General features: G+C 49.1%; 1 protein-coding gene across 2 annotated transcripts in view; it reads right to left on the bottom strand.

Moving 5' to 3' along the window:
• The window catches only part of ZFYVE9 (zinc finger FYVE-type containing 9), a 77,471-nt gene that overhangs the window by 12,420 nt on the left and 47,911 nt on the right, over positions 1–17,140 (bottom strand). For both annotated transcript variants that reach the window (XM_054165102.1, XM_054165103.1), the window contains 4 exons: positions 16,105–16,227; positions 14,971–15,126; positions 4,083–4,307; positions 488–570 (listed from right to left, as the gene is read on the bottom strand). In XM_054165102.1, the coding sequence (XP_054021077.1) occupies positions 488–570; positions 4,083–4,307; positions 14,971–15,126; positions 16,105–16,227 (587 nt within the window). The remainder of the gene's footprint in view (positions 1–487; positions 571–4,082; positions 4,308–14,970; positions 15,127–16,104; positions 16,228–17,140) is intronic.

The raw sequence follows: 17,140 nt of genomic DNA on the forward strand, positions 1-17,140 counted from the left end.
TGGCCCTGCTTTTCTTACATCAACACTACCATCCTCCAGCTCTGCATGTCATCATTGCCTGGAAGGAAACTGCTCCCTGTGCTCTCCTACACTACTGGATAAAGTTGTTAGTTTTTCTAGCAGTGAGATTAAGTCATGCATCAAAGAGAACTTTCTGTATTGCAAACATTTGCCAAGCAGGGAGAGCTAATAACTGCTAAGGATGACATGTCACCAGAGCTGTGACTGCATGCTGTGATGACCCAACTCTTCTGAGGCAAGAACCTGCCCTGGTTTCACCCCCCCCACGAAGGTGCCCAGGTGGCCCTTGGTTTGGGTACCTTGTTACAACGCAGCCTGCTGCTGGAAGCTAACACCCAGCAGCCCTTACAGCAGGGAAACTCACCCAAATGCCCACCTTCTAAGCCTGCCAGCTCCTCTGGGCACCAGGAGCCCAGCTCTCCCCACACCCAGCAGTGGAAGGTGCAAAGCCAGCCTCAGCACTTACTGCAAGGAGGTTCATGATGGTGTGTCCTGTCTCGCCAAACAGAGGCTTGCGAAATCTGACACTGAAGAGTGGGCAGGGATAAACTAGGACAAAAGAAAACAGAGGAGGTCAGGAGGAAGCTTCTGTGCCGAGATTCTGCAAAGCCAGACTCACATACAAGATGGTAAGCAGCAGCTGAAGAGGAGCCTGGAAGGGAGGCCTGAATTTAAGAGGCAGGAGGGCAGAAGAGCTTCGCGTTGCGGCGCCCCTCACACGCCGGCCACAGCTCCCTGCCCACCCTGCCAGAAGCAATCCTGAGAGTCCTGAGGAATGCTGGCGAGTGCCACGCTGCCAGGCTGAACCCAGGCACCTGGATCCTGACTGCAGAGGTGACCCTATCTAAATGCTCTTCTCAGCCTGCTTGGAAGTGGCTTCCTCCCTTCCCACGGCCACCCTGCCGTGGCTGCCGCGGGAGACACTCAGGCAGCACCTCAGATATGTCACTTCCCGGGGTCAGGAGAACGTGGCACATCCTCTCCAGGAGGATGTCAGAAACAATCAAGAGGACACTGACAGTATGTCAGCAATGTGAAAGATCTGCATTCCCTGGCTGACAGCCATACTTGTAGAGCATCTCTGATGCAATTCCAAGTGCAGTGTGTGGATCTGGCTGCATTGCTTTGTTGCAGCAGAAGCCAGAGCAGTGCTTGGAGCATGACTCATGCAGCCATACGTAATGCCAAGGTTTCATGTTTGAAGGAAAGCTCCTAAACTATCCTCAGGCAGACACTCAGCTCATTTCCCAAACTGCTGCACACCTCCAGCTCCCAGAGCAGGCAGGATGGGCTGCAAGGCACTCAGCAGGTTTGAGTATCATCGTCAGGACTTCCTGACAGAAATAAGCTGCAGGTTCTGCACGCTGGTGTGATCCCACAGCTCCCACACACACTCCCCCAGGGCTGAGCAGCTGCTGCACTGTGTCCCAGCTGCAGGAGGCTTTACAGCTCATCTGCAGATGTCTTCTGTACAGTCAGCATCCCAGAGTGACTCCTGCATATCTGACCAGCTGCACATCCAGCAGTACTGCAGCAGCAGCCACAGCCTCACAATTCCACCAGAGAAGTGGATGCAGCATTCAAGGCAACCTGGGACACCAGTGCAGCAGAGGGGACTGAGGGAGTGACCCATAGCCACAACTGTCACAGCACAATGCTGAAACCCAAGTGACTGCTACAGGAGTGCTTCAGAACCCAGCTTCATAACACACTGAAAGCAGGTCCTTCTCTTGGCCAGTATCAAACCCTTTGTTCCTGTGCTCAAAAACAGATGGTCACACCCAACACTTGTGCATCTTTGGTTTACTACATGCTGATGTGAATAAATGCACTACCTAAGGATCTCAGCAATCCACACAAGAACTTCTACACTTTCAACACCAAAGTTTCTTTAGACAAGTCTAACCTGCAGACCTCATCCTCCAAAAGCAAGTTTGGAAGCTTTTCCTTTAGCACAGTAGCACAGGTATGGTACTGAACGTGGTGCATGTGCAGTGTATACACATGGTGGGCAGCAACTGGCTTGAGAGCCACCCTGAAGAAAAGGACTTGGGGGTGCTGGGGGATGAGAAGCTCAACATGAGCCAGCAGTGTGCACCTGCAGCCCAGAAAGCCAACCACATCCTGGGCTGCATCAAGAGAAGTGTGGCCAGCAGGGCAAGGGAGATGATTCTCCCCCTCTCCTCCACTCTGGTGAGACCCCACATGGAGCACTGTGTCCAGTTCTGGAGCCCCCATTACAGGAAGGATTTGGAGGTGCTGGAAAGTGTCTAGAGAAGGGCCACAAGGATGAGCAGAGGGCTGGAGCCCCTCTCTTATGGAAACAGACTGAGAGAGTTGGAGCTATTCAGTTTGGAGAAAAGAAGGCTCTGAGGAGACCTTATTGTGGCCTTCCAGTATCTGAAGGGGGCTACAAGAAAGCTGGGGAGGGACTTTTTAGGGTGTCAGGGGGTGATAGGACTGGAGGCAATGGAGCACAGCTAGAGGGGGGAAATTCAGATTGGATGTCAGGAAGAAGTTGTTCCCCATCAGGGTGGTGAGACACTGGAACAGGTTGCCCAAGGAGGGGGTAGAAGCCTCATCTCTGGAGGCTTTTAAGGCCAGGCTGGATGTGGCTGTGAGCAACCTGCTGTAGTGTGAGGTGTCCCTGCCCATGGCAGGGGGCTTGCAACTGGATGATCCCTGAGGTCTCTTCCAACCCTGACAATTCTGTGTGATTCTGTATTTTATGAAAATCTCCCCCTGGTCCCTGAATGTCCCAAGTCCAAGTTACAAACCCCTGCAGTAACACAGACTCTGCACCTTAATTTGGTAAGAAGCTCTCAAGCACAATGTCCAGCAGCCACTGTCCTGACCTTCAGACTTACAAGGTGTGCCAGTTAAAACAGCTGACAAACAGGACATCACATTTTTGGCCCACCATGGTACACTTCCAAGAATTCCTTTGCTCCAGCAATGACAAAGATCTTTGGAAACCTATTTTATCCCAGCTTTATGCTCACTTCATGCTAACTGCTACTGTTTGGTTTAGCTGAAGCACTCTCTCCAGCCTATTTGTTACCAGCTGCAACAGAGGATTTTCAAGCAGCTGCCACAGCAGTTGTCTTCACACACCTTGTAATCCTTTGGAAACCCAGCCTGGTTTTAACACTCCACAGCAAAAGCTCTTTAATTTCCACATGGAGAGAGCTCAGCATCTCCAAGGCTCTCTCTTATCCAAACTACAGCTGCTGAATCAGACTTTTTCTGCAGGGAGCTCTCAGGTCACAAAGTGAATACCACACAGCTACTCAGAACTAGATTAGTTCCCGCAAAGATGTCCCTGATCAAGCAGCACAGCTGTTGGAAGGTCACAAGAAGGGCTGTGAGACACTATCTGTGCTTGCTGTGTGGTCTGCAGAGCTCACAGCTGAAGGCTGGGTGCTTTAGGCAGCAGCTGCAGCTACCAGAGGCAGGTTACTGGCCTGTATCAGGAATTGTGTGGCCAGCAGGAGCAAGGAGGTCATTCTGCCCCTGAACTCTCACTGGTTAGGCCACATCTTGAGTCCTGTGTCCAGTTCTGGGCCTCTCAGTTTAAGAAAGATGTTGAGATGCTGGAAGGTGTCCAGAGAAGAGCAGCAAGGCTGGGGAGGGGTCTGGAGCACAGCCCTGTGAGGAGAGGCTGAGGGAGCTGGGGGTGTTTAGCCTGGAAAAGAGGAGGCTCAGGGGAGACCTCATTGCTCTCTACAGCTACCTGAAGGGAGGCTGCAGCCAGGTGGGGATTGGTCTCTTCTCCCAGGCAACAGTGACAGAAGGGGAGGACAGAGTTTCAAGCAGCACCAGGGGAGGTTTAGGCTGGGTGTGAGGAAGAAATTCTTCCCAGAAGGAGTGAGTGGCATTGGAATGTGCTGCCCAGGGAGGTGGTGCAGTCACCCTCCCTGGAGGTGTTGAAGAAAAGCCTGGATGAGGCACTTAGGGCCATGGTCTGGTTGATTGTTTAGGGCTGGGTATGGGCTGGGCTGGATGACCTTGGAGGTCTCTTCCAGCCTGGCTGATCCTGTAAGAGCCTGTGTGACACTTACGTCGGTACTCGGCGCCCAGTCGCAGCATCAGGCGGATGGGGAAGACCTTGGCCCAGGGAGTCTCCCACTTCTGAATGAGGATGCCAAACAGGTACGGCGGGGTCGGCAGCACCAGGTCTTGCAGGGACTGGTAGGTGGCTGCAACGTACAAGAACCCTCCATGTTCTTTGCTTCCAAGGAAGCTCTGGCTGAAAAAGGAGTGTCCCAGATTGCCAACAACGTTGCCTGTGAAGGAAAGTGCTTGGTTACTTCACTGGGCTGACAGCTGGGGAAAGGATTTGAAGAGCTCCTCACAAGGAGAACCAACACATGCTCAGCTCACTTTGCTTCCTGAAGGGTTAGTGTCTGTTCATCACACCAGAAACAATGAAACGTGGGGGCTGGGGTTACCTCTTGTGCAGAAGTGTGGACTCTGCTACACAAATAACCACTGTAGACCAGAGCCACCAGAGCCATGGTACCTCTGGTTGAGCCACCAGAGCCATGGTACCTCTGATTGAGCCACCAGAGCCATGGTACCTCTGGTTGAGCCACCAGAGCCATGGTACCTCTGATTGAGCCACCAGAGCCATGGTACCTCTGGTTGAGCCACCAGAGCCATGGTACCTCTGATTGAGCCACCAGAGCCATGGTACCTCTGGTTGAGCCACCAGAGCCATGGTACCTCTGATTGAGCCACCAGAGCCATGGTACCTCTGATTGAGCCACCAGAGCCATGGTACCTCTGGTTGAGCCACCAGAGCCATGGTACCTCTGATTGAGCCACCAGAGCCATGGTACCTCTGGTTGAGCCACCAGAGCCATGGTACCTCTGATTGAGCCACCAGAGCCATGGTACCTCTGGTTGAGCCACCAGAGCCATGGTACCTCTGGTTGAGCCACCTTTAGTGACACCTTTACTGAGTGACATCACTCAGTTTTGCAGGCACACACACACGTGGCTGCACTCCTGCCCCAGACTGGGAGATGCCTGCCAGTGTACCATGACAGCACCACCACAGACCTGGGGGAGTATGGGGAGGAGGACCAGCCTCAACCATTCCTGTCATCTACCTGCTTCAGGTGGCAGCAGCAGTGTAATGGAGGGGAAGATGCAACCTGCAGACAGCCTAGGGAGAGGAAAGACAGCTCAGGCCAGAACTGCTGCTAAGGAATTGGTTCCTGCAACCTCCCTCTAGCACTACAAAAGCACCCAAAGCAAGCCTGGTTTCAATGTCTATCAGGTATCTGAGGGGTTTCCACTGCAGAAGCTGCTGTGACTGAAGGAGCTGTGTGGCTACGTTGACCACTCCTGCCTGCTGGCTGCCCTTCCATGGGGCACAGTGCTGGGCTGCCTGGCTCAGGCACACTGCAATCTGGGTCATTTTAAGGATTACACAAAAGAGTGCTTATTTAATTAGCACACTTCATGTAAAACACCACTGAGAGAGACACAGGGGAGAAACATCACTAATTTTTACTCACATTTTTACTCTTTGAAGCTCTTAATTTCAAAACATGTTCACACTGGAAGGGGTGAATGCATCTGAATGCTGATTACACTATTGCAGCATTTAAGGCAAAGAACCATGGTGTGATTCCTTCTATCAAATGGCCACAGCAGCAGGCAAACAATGCACAGAACAGCTGGTCCCAGCTCTCTAGGGGGAGATGTGAATATTAACAGTGCTGGTTTGCTCTCAGAGAGACAACCAAGCACCCTCAGGGAGCAGAGTGGGGTTGATCACACCACTCCTGAGGAATCACATGGCTTTGAGGCACTCAGGCAGACCTCCTGGGCTTCTGCAGCAATCCCAGGCTTTGCCACCTGCAGACAGAGAGGCTGCTAAGCAGGAGTTTCTGCTCTTTCTGCCCTGCCTCGTGATGGGGAATTTGTATTTGAGCTCAAGGCAGTGATGTGCACATCTCCAACATGCAGGTCGAGGGGATGGTCACTGGAGGCTGTCTCCCTTTTGCACACAAGACACACACCCCCCAACACCAGGTGTTCAGCAGCTACAAATGAGTCACAGAACTGCAGCTCAGTAATTGTGTGCTTCAAGTTAAGCCTTCTCTGTTTTTACACTGCAAAACAGCCTAAAAACCATACACAAGGACTTACAAATGGCAGAAAAATAAACACAGCAGGTGCAGTTCTGGCCAGCAAAGGAAAGGTTAAGCAATGAAGCCTTTCAAGTCTGTCTTTTACACTGAAGCTCGGTGCAAGTCCCAAGACAAGCCACCCTCCATGAGGTAAGCACTGGCATAAGAATCACACAGCTATTCCTGCCCCTGCTCAGACGTGGCCATGCTCCTTTCCATCCCTCCTCCAGACCACCACAGCACACTCACCACTAACTATTTTTCCTTTCACACGACCTTGGGACCTCCAGCTTTAAATATAGCTCCCAGCAGGTCTAAAGAAAGGCTCATCCTCCAAATAAGCTCAGGTGTTTCCTTGCCATTCAAATCTGTGGACAACTTAGTGGAACTTTTCATTTTGCTGTACTCACAAGGTGCTGCACAAAGCTCTCAAGTTCTTGGCAGATCATTCTGTGACTGGGGAGGTTTAGGCTGGACATTAGGAAGAATTTTTCCCAGCAAGAGTGGTCAGGCTTTGGAATGTGCTGCCCAGAGAGGTGGTTGAATCACCAAGCCTGGATGTGTTTAAAGGTGGTTTTGGATCTGGTAGCTTGGGGCTATGGTTCAGGGGTGAACCTTGTAGAGTAGGGTTCCTGGCTGGACCTGGTGATCCTGAGGGTCTATTCCAACCTGAATGTTTCTGTGATTCTGTGATTCCTAGCTTGCCACTATAGTGAGAAAACTGATTTGCAATTTTACAGGCACACACAAGCCAGAGCTGAAAGCATCACCCCAGACCAGATTGCACAACTCTCACAGGAGCTGCCATTCCGCAGTGCTCAGCTGAGCACAGTCGATGGAAAGCAGCTCCTCATCAAGCCAAAGCCCCAACATGATTAACAGAGGTACATCAAATGTTGTCAGCTGCTCAGAGTCATTGACCCTGCCCACATGCAAATGCATTTCCCTGCCAGCCTGTGGTGTGACACCACTGCCTGCTCAGGGAGTCCACTGCTAAGGCACCATTGGGCATCCTGCTAGCGACTGCAAACCAAGTAGCAACCATGCTCATGGAAAAGATTTTCTCTTATCTAAAATAGCTGCTGGCACCTTTCTATCTCAACTCCACTCATTTGCTTTTGCAGTTCCCACCTCCTCTCACTAATCTCCTCTTCATTTATACTTCCTTTCTCCCTTCCCATCTGTTCTCATCCAAATAGAAGCTGCAGGCCCGATATTAAGATTACTTGGAGAGCTTCTCGGTTCCAACGTCATGACCATAATAATCCTTTCTAAACTTAAAATGCATGAAAGGTTTGAACTGCTAAACTGAACTGAACCCTGCACCCTTTTCTGAAGCACTCTGTGTGACAGGGGCTGGGCTGTACAATACCTCACAGTTCTGAGATGTGTGCTACTACTGCCCACTGGCAGTACACAAAGCAAGCAGGCATTTCCACTTGTGACCGAACCCAAGTGCTGCAGCAGAAGGGGACACCTACTTCGTTTTTCTGCTTCAAGAGATAAAGCTTCAAGGCTCATGCACTTGGGATGCCTTAACAAGATTTTTTTCAGCCAACAGGCACATGAAAAATCCCTTCAGAGTGGAATCTGTGACTCAGCTGTTCAGCACTTTGCTGCCGTAAGCCACAGTGTCGTAAGTGGCTCCTTGTGACACAAGCAGCTCATGCACTGCAGGCTCCAGGAGGTCACTACTAGGAAGAGGAAAAACCAGTTGTGCTGTAACTCATCACTCAGAAGAGCAGGCAAGAGCCTGCTGTATGGAGAGCATGAGAAGAATCAAGAGTTTTCCTGCTCACCTCTCTAGTGCCCTTTTCAACCCGCAAACCCAAGACAAAAAGCCTCTTTGGGCTTGTCCCACAGACACTTCTGCTCTGATCAGAGACTGACAGCCTTTTCTGACCTGCTTCTGAAGGTGGTTCCAAGTCAAGGCCCAGCTGGTAAGCTGCTTTTACTAATCTGATGTGGTCAGACCCAACACACTCCAGCATTACGTATTTTAAGCACACCACTGCGTTTCAGAAGCTTGCAGATAAAGGGTAGGTGCCAGAAGAACCTTCCAAACAAGCCAACCTGCTCAAGAGCATGGAATGTAGTTCACCAAGTGCCAGAACTCCCTTTCCAAAGGGGCAACCCCAGAGTGCACAGAAAGGTGCCTTTCCTCACATCTGACATCAGACAATTGCCATCACTTAGGAAGTGCCATGGGTGTGCACTATGAATCTAAAGCAGCTCTGCAGGAGGCCAGTGCTTATTCTCTTCTCAATTATGCTGGGCTACCCTTGACTTTAAATCCTAAGCAGCTCCACCAAGTCCTTTAAAAACCTATACTTTTACCCACTGATGGTGACTTTCTCTTCAGTCAGGAGGCATGATGTTCTGAATTCCTCTCTTGAGTATCTTCCTCCAACAAACAACCTACTTTGCCTATCAGTTTGGCAATCCTTTCTGGACTCAAATAATATAGTTTATACCAGGAAAGGCAAAGAAACAAAGATTCCTGCTTTTGTTTATTGCCCTCAATCCCTGGTGGAAGCCAGTGAGGTGCTTTTACAGAAAGCAGTGAGGTGAAATTCCCAATGTATGCCTCTTATCTTTTGGTTAATGCCAGGTCAACAATGTGGTGTTAGCATCCAGTCTCAGGGAAGGCACAGGTATGTCAGGAGGAAGTCAGCTGCATCTGTCCAACCTCTTCCCACTGTCATCAACCAAGAACTGCCAAGTACCACACGCCATGCCATCCTGAAACCCCAAGCATCCCAGTTCTGTAGCCAGAGATGCAAAGCAATATTCACCTGGGCACAATCCTGGACTCTCTTCAAGAGCACAGGAGCACACACTCCTGGGAAAGCAACACAAACCCAGTCACCACCACACGAGAGCCACACGGAGACACAGAAGAGACAAGGCCAAGAAAGGAACTGGATGGCACCATGCAGATGCCAGATTGAGAAAAGACAAAGCAACTCAACACCCAAAGTTCTGACCATGCTCAGCATTATTTTATGGAAGCCCATCAGCAAACAATTCAGAAAGAACTTCCTCGTTTTGGCAAGGGCCACAATGCTTCACTTACTACCACTGTGACCAGCAGCTACCAGCATCCAAGCTTTCCTCAGCATAGTCTGTGGCAGTCTTCCAGACAATCATGCCACACCTTGCATGACATTTGACTTTGTATACATCTTTCCACATCACATTGCAGGGCTGTATTATTCACTCAGTTCATCTGCTCAGAACATCTGCATGGCCTTCACAGATCTACTCTGTGTTAGCTACCACCTCATTTAATTACAACCAGACTGGGTTAAAAATACCCAGAACTGTGCCTGGGACAGATCCATTCTCACCCAGGGTATCCCCCAAACCATGGCAATCACAAAGCCATTGCCAGCAGCTGCCAGGTTTGAATTCTCACTACAGAAGTAACAGTGCCATTTATTGTATTGCACCAGAGCTGAGGCACTCTAGGGTATACTTGGCAGCTCTGTATTTACACATCCAGCTGCTTCAGAGTTCCCATTCAGACAGACAGAAGTTTTCATTTTCCCATTCACCAGACCTCCTGCCAGGCTTATAGCCAACAGACCAGGATAATCACAGGATTACTACTACACGAGTGCAACTACTACAGCCACAACAGAAATCATTAGCTTTCCATTTCAACCAAGCCACATAGCAGGCAGCTCAATGACAGAGGGGCCAGAGGAAAACCAAAGTCATGGAAACAGAGCAGCAGTTAATACTTAATTAACAGCTTTACAATTTATCCTAACTCACAAGTGTACAACCTATAGTGCCAAACACCATTTTCTCTTCCCAATCCCTCCACTGCTTTACACTCAAGAAGTCCTAACACCAGACCATAGCTTGGGGTTGAGGACATTGGGGTTGCAGCCATTCAGTAAGACTTGGACAGGAACCTAATGAGGTTCAACAAGGATAAGTGCAGAGTCCTGAACTTGGGAAGGAAGAATAAACTGCACCAGTAGAGGTTAGGAGCTGATCTGCTAGAGAGCAGCCCTGTGGACAAAGACCTGTGAGTCCTGGTGGACTGCAAGCTCTGCACGGGACAGTAATGTGCCCTTGTGGCCAAGAGGGCCAGTGGGATCCTGGGGTGCATTCAGAGGAGTGTGTCCAGCAGATGCAGGGAGGTTCTCCTCCCCCTCCACTCTGCCCTGGTGAGACCTCATTTGGAATATTGCATCCAGGGCAATGGACATAAACTACAGCACAGGAGGTTCTACCTCAACAGGAGGAGGAACTTCTTCACTGTGAGGGTCCCAGAGCACTGGAACAGGCCGCCCAGAGAGGTTGTGGAGTCTCCTTCGCTGGAGACTTTCAAGACACATCTGGATGCATTCCTGTGTGACCTGTGTTGGATTCTATGATCCTGCTCTGTCAGGGGGCTTGGACTCGAGCATCTCCTGAGGTCCCTTCCAAGCCCTAAGATCCTATGATCCTGTGACTTCACCTAACAAAAGAAGGAAGGCTTGGGGTGGTGCTGCACCAGCCTGACACCTTACCTGTGCTGAAAGGGGAGATGAAGCTGAAGGACAAAGTGGAAAGCACTGAGTGCTTTCTACTAATCCCAACCAACTGCCTGTGGCACACAGGCCTGGCTCTGCTGCCACTGCCTGCACGCCAGAACCACAGCCTGCAAACAGCTTACAGCAAGGGCTGGCACAGAGGACAGGCCTCAGCCTCACCAACAAGATATCCCCTGAGGAAAGCAGAAGCACCTGGCAAGAGGCACAAGTAGCTACAAGTTTGTGCTTCTGGGCTTGAACACACAATTCAAACTTCAGCAAGATGAGCTCCTAAATAAATATGACTCTGAACTGCTAGGGACAGGGGCTTCAATTACACAAGCACAAGGGGAATGCTGCATTTTCCAGCTGAGAACAAGCCCCAAACACCCAGTATCACTTCAAAACAAAACCAACATCACTAAAACTAATCCTTGTTTCCATTCCAGTAAAAACAAACCCTGTCTTGTCATTTTCTAGACTGGTTTTAAGAAAACCTTTCTAAAGGAGATGAAGAAAAGAATGTCCCTAGAATCTATTTCAGCTTCCTGATGGTGAGATAAATTCAAGCAAATGGATTAAAGAATGAAAAACTAACCCATGAGGCAGGGGATGCTCCTTCACTCTGGGTGTTCCATTCCATGGCCAGGAGGTGCAGTACCCCCTGCAGTCAACAAGTCTGGTTCCATCCACAACAGCATGCAACAAGCTAACCACTTCCAAGGGATGACAGCCCCTACAGCACCACATCCTATCTCTCTGCCTGCACAACGTTTAAAAGAGCTAGAGCTGCAGACACATTAATGTGATTCTCCTTCCCAAACATGCCTGATGGGGAAGGGAGACAAGGACCAACACTGAGAGAATGCAGTGCAAAATGCTCTGGCAAGTCCAGAGAAGGGCCATAAGGATGATCAGAGGGCTGGAGCTCCTCTCCTATACAGACAGAGAGAGAGAGCTGGGGTTGTTCAGTCTGGAGAGGAGAAGGCTCCAAGGAGACCTGACTGTGGCCTTCCAGTATCTGAGGAAGGCTACAAGAAAGCTGGGGAGGGACTTTTTAGGGTGTCAGGGAGTGATAGAACTGGGGGCAATGGAGCAAAACTAGAAATGGGTAGATTCAGGTTGGATGTTAGGAAGAAGTTCTTCCCCATGAGGGTGGTGAGACACTGCAACAGGTTACCCAGGGAGGTAGTGGAAGCCTCATCCCTGGAGGTTTTGAAGGCCAGGCTGGATGTGGCTGTGAGCAGCCTGCTCTAGTGTGAGGTGTCCCTGCCTATGGCAGGGGGTTGGAACTAGATGATCCTTGAGGTCCCTTCCAACCCTGACAATTCCAGGATTCTATGATTCTAAGTCATCAAGGTGCCAGGTTCTGCAAACATCTCAGTGCAGCTTGGTGCTGCAGAGCAGCTCAAGGCATCTGTCTACTTCTACACGTCTGAAATACGACACAGAGCAAATCTTACCAAGGGAGTATTGCACAGAGGAATTCTTAACCAGTGACATTCAGTGTCTGCCTAAAGACTACACAACAGAAAGCAGATCTCTGCACCAGTGCAATTGGAGGGGATCAAATTACTACCACGAGAGCACTGGAAAAAGAATTCCAAATCCATTGTGGAGGAGTTATAAATTATGGATTTCTGTAGTGTAACTATACAGAACTTCAAGGCACTGTACACACCAAACTGGGTCTGTAGCTGCAACATGCACACACACACAGAGAGATGGCTTCTCCTGTCTGTCTCCCTCTGAACAATACCATAATTGGAAGATAAAGCACTGGAAATGAAGGGAGGTTTGGAAAGGTTGGGTGTTTTTTTCCAGTGCAGGGGAGATTCATTCTGACATGTGATAATGGTGCACTCTCAACCTGGCAGCTCCTCTGGACAAGCTGACCTTTGCTGTACCAAGACATTTCAGGAAACAAAGATCTTCTTCATTATCTTATTAAAGCATTGGACTCAGTCACTCCAAAGGCACAAGTGATATGCAGAACCTGTTGTAAAATTGTTTTCAGTACATAACCTTCATGTGAGGGGTATCAGTTCTGGGACCAGTGCTATTCAGTATATTCATCCACAACCTGGAGGAGGGCACAGAGAGCACTGTCAGCAAGTTTGCTGAGGACACCAAACTGGGAGGAGAGGATGACACAGGAGAGTTGTGCTGCCATTCAGCCAGACTTGAACAGGCTGAGAGTTGGGCAGGGAAAAATTGAATGAAATTGAACAAGGGCAAGGGTAAGGACCTGGGAAAGAACAACCCCATGGACCAGTATAGGTTGGGGACTGACCTGCTTGAGAGCAGTGAAGGGGAAAAGGACCTGGGGGTCCTAGTGGATGGGAGGTTGACTATGAGCCCGCAACGTGCTCTTGTGGCCAAGAAGGCCAATGCCATTCTGGGCTGGATTAGAAGGGCTGTGGTTAGTAGGTCAAGAGAGGTTCTCCTCCCCCTCTACTCTGCCCTGGTGAGGCCACATCTGGAATATTATGTCCAGTTCTGGGCCCCTCCATTTAGGAAGGACCTCAGGGAACTGCTTGAGAGAGTCCAGCACAGAGCCGCAAAGATGACTAAGGGAGTAGAACATCTTCCTCATGAGGAGAGCCTGAGGGAGCTGAGGGTCTTCAGCTTGGAGAGGAGTTGCCTGAGGGGTGACCTCATTCATGTTTATCAAGATGTGCAGGGTGAGGGTGAGGGCCAAGAGGATGGAGCCAGGCTCTGCTGGGTGATGCCCAATGACAGCACAAGAGGCAATGGTGGAAGTTGAGGCACAGGAAGTTCCATGGAAACAGGAGGTAAAAGTTCTTCCCTGTGAGGGTGACAGAACACTGGAACAGGCTGCCCAGGGGGGTTGTGGAGTCTCCCTCTCTGGAGATATTCAGAACCCTCCTGGATGTGTTCCTGTATGACCTGGCATAGGTGATCCTGCTCTAGCAGGTGGGTTGGCCTGGATGATCTTCCAAGGTCCCTTCTAGCCCCTAACATCCTTGATTCTGTGATCCAATCTGAGCTCTGGAAAAGTAGCTTTATTTTCTGGTCAGTGGAACTGACTGCTTGCATTTTTCTTTATGCAAGTTTGTGCTTCTGGACTTGAGCACAGAATTCAAACTTCAGCAAGATGAGCTCATAAGTAAATGTGACTCATACCAAACCTGAACTGCTAGGGGTAGGGGATCCAATTAAACAGGCACAAGAGGAATGCTGCATTTTCTAGTTGAAAATAAACCCAAACCATCCAGGATCACTTCAAAACTAAACCAATGCCCAATTATCTGGCAAATCTGAATTGTGTAGTGGTTTACACGCCACAATCTTGCAACTGAGCTGCTAACATTCATAGGTAGCATCTCTGCAAAGCCTCACAACTGATTTCAGGCACACACAGACATGTATATAAACTATGACCTCCACGATGTGGCAAGAGACATACACACTGTGGAAATCCCTGAACTGCCTGCTGTGGGGCCATTTAACACACCACACACAGGGATTCTCAGCCTTTTCTTTCCATGTCTATAAAAAGCAACCATGGTCTCAAGCTGCATAAAATAGAACCAATTATTAGAAGCACTGTCATTAGCATACCCAGGAGCCCTGCTAAGCATCCTGCTGCACTCACTGCTCAACAAAATCCAGGACTAATTTCAGGTATATTTAGATCGGATGTGAGGATGAAATTCTTCCCCATGAGGGTGGTGAGACATTGGAACAGGTTGCCCAGGGAGGTGGTGGAAGCCTCATCCCTGGAGGTTTTTAAGGCCAGGCTGGATGTGGCTCTGAGCAACCTGCTGTAGTGTGAGGTGTCCCTGCCCATGGCAGGGGTGTTGGAACTAGATGATCCTTGAGGTCCCTTCCAACCCTAACAATTCTGTGATTCTGTATTTGCCACAGTCAAATTCTTAACCCAACACCCAGCAGAAGCAGCCAGAGTGGACATTCAGGAATGGCTGCTGAGCATAAGGATGTCATGGCCAGAGTCCTCCTGCTCCAGTAGTCTATGCCTCATTGTTCAGACTCCTTTGCTCTGTTGGCTCCCAGACAGAAGCTGGAAGATCTTTGGAGCATATTACCATGTTACCAGCACTGAATTAATACTTCTGTTTGGTGAGGTAAAAGTAACAGTGGATACTAACAGCCCATAATAATTCAGCCCCCTGTCAGCTTGGACCCTTACTGTCTTTTTACCTTCTTCTATTTACTAAATGACCAGAATGTGAGTAGCTGAGCTGGTCCCAACCAAAAATGGGTGCAACCCATTTTTAACAGAGGACTCCTACCTGCTAAGGCATCCCGGTAGAGTTGCACAAAATGGTTAAAGATATCCTTAGGTAAACATTTCTCATCAGGCAAACACTGCAAGAGAATGACTATTTCTGACTGCCCCACGGCATGCATGCCTTTGGTGGTGAAACACCAGCACTTCCTGTTCACATCTGCAGGGAGGAAAACACAGATCAGATCAGCATCTCGTGGAATCCCCTCAGTTTCACAACAGGAAGACAGATCGGTTTTCCAGCATGGCTCCTGTGATCCCTGCCATGCAGACACCTCAGGTCCTACACCTCTTACCCTGCAAGCAAGCACATCAGAATCAGAAGCAGCTCAATTCCCAGCTTACAGCTAAAGCCCAGCCAGAGCATTCCAGCTCCCGGTCAGATCTTGGGATTAGCAACACAGACTTGCAGCAGTTTCTGTACCCAAACTGAAGGACAGGAATAAAAGGGGAGTGAAGGAAGCTGGGGAAAGGCCAGGCTGTTGGCTCTGTGTGTGGGGATTCTGACCCAGTTCAGACAGTGATCTCATTCAAGATGGACAGCTGGGTGTCAGGTGCTTTCAGGAGGTGTCACTGTGCTGTTGTGCTTCACATGACCATTAGTGGTGTCACGTGCTCTAAGCTTGGCAATTCCTTTGCTGAGAACATTAAGCTCCTGGAATAAAATCCTTCACCTAACAGGTACAGATACATGCATACTGATGACATTGCTCTGTTCATGTAAAACACTGCACTGCTAGCTGACCAGGTGCTGCAAAATAGCATAAAGGGACAGAAGAGATGCACAGTGGGACAGAACCTGTGTGCTACCATGGGATCCCCATCTGCTTTTTCCAGAATGGGATGACAAGGGAAGGAAGAGCAGTGATAAAGCACCTTGCCCTCCCAAGTTGGAGAGGGCAACACTGACCTCCCAGCCTTAGTATACATTTTCTACACCAAATCTTCTGTACTGATGCCTCAATGACTGCAAAGAGCCTCTTGCAGTTTAATGCAATGTGGCCAAGTACAAAGTTTTCATTCCACGCACATTTTCAGAGATTATCCTACCAAATACAAGTGCTGCTGCTCCTACACATGCATAGAGATAACATTTCCCCTCTCACATCCCCAGCCTTATTTAATAATAACAACTTACAATTTACTATTTTTACCATGGACAGCAAATTAGCATTTAAAACAAATACAAGAGGGTCAGGGCCACCATCCTCCAGCTGCTGCATGACAGAGATCTGAGAAGGTCTCTCTTCTACAGCATAGTCTACAAAAGAAACAAACACACATTGGAGTCTTTAATTCACTGGCACAGGACTCTGCATTGTAATCAATCTCAATTTTGATGCTTTCTGCTTTTTCTGACCTTAAGAAAAACCCCAAAGTTACTCAAGTGTTGCCAGTTTTGTTTCCTGGGCTTGCTGCTTTCAACCCTCACTAGCACTGATGTGCATAACCCCTGCACATCCTTTAGAGAAGTGCAACTTGTTGCACAAACCACTTTTTGGTTTTTCTGCCTGGTATCAAATGAAGGAGAAAATGGAAATTGAATTGAGAAATGTCTCAGGCTTTCAGCTGAAATCCCAAATGACAAAGCAGTTACCAGTGGTTGTTTTTATCACAGCAAAGCACAAGAGCATCAGTTCTGGACGACAAACACCAACACATGCCCTGGCCCTGTGTCACGGATCTTACAGTTTCCATGCAGTAGCTACAAGGAAGAGTAACAAAGAGGGGCACACAATATAAACCAACCTTAGAAAGTCTAAGGCCACTGTAAAATGGATCCCAACATGAAACCTCCAAGAGGTCTGCAGTGTCCCTCTATGATCAGATCTAGCAAATTAACATTCTTCACCCCAAATCTACTCTGCATTTATGCTTTAACTGATGAAAACAAGAGTTTGAAAACAGTGCATTACCTTTCCTGCTCCAAATTCACTAGTAAGCAAGGTAAATTGGGTTTCTAATGTGAAAAAAAGGGGCTTGGGGGTCTTTTTAACTAGAACTGGAACATCAGAAGTAAAATGCTGTGAAGAAAATCTGCTGTGTGACAGCACATGAAACAACCAGCATACAGAACAGGGTGCCTGTGAGGTTCTCCTTGTAAGAGCTGAGCAGTGCACTGGAGGTACAGGAACAGCAACACAGGATGGAGCAGCTATGCTTTATAATTACCA

Source organism: Dryobates pubescens, chromosome 11 (assembly GCF_014839835.1).
Source record: "Dryobates pubescens isolate bDryPub1 chromosome 11, bDryPub1.pri, whole genome shotgun sequence".
Lineage (NCBI taxonomy): Eukaryota > Metazoa > Chordata > Aves > Piciformes > Picidae > Dryobates > Dryobates pubescens.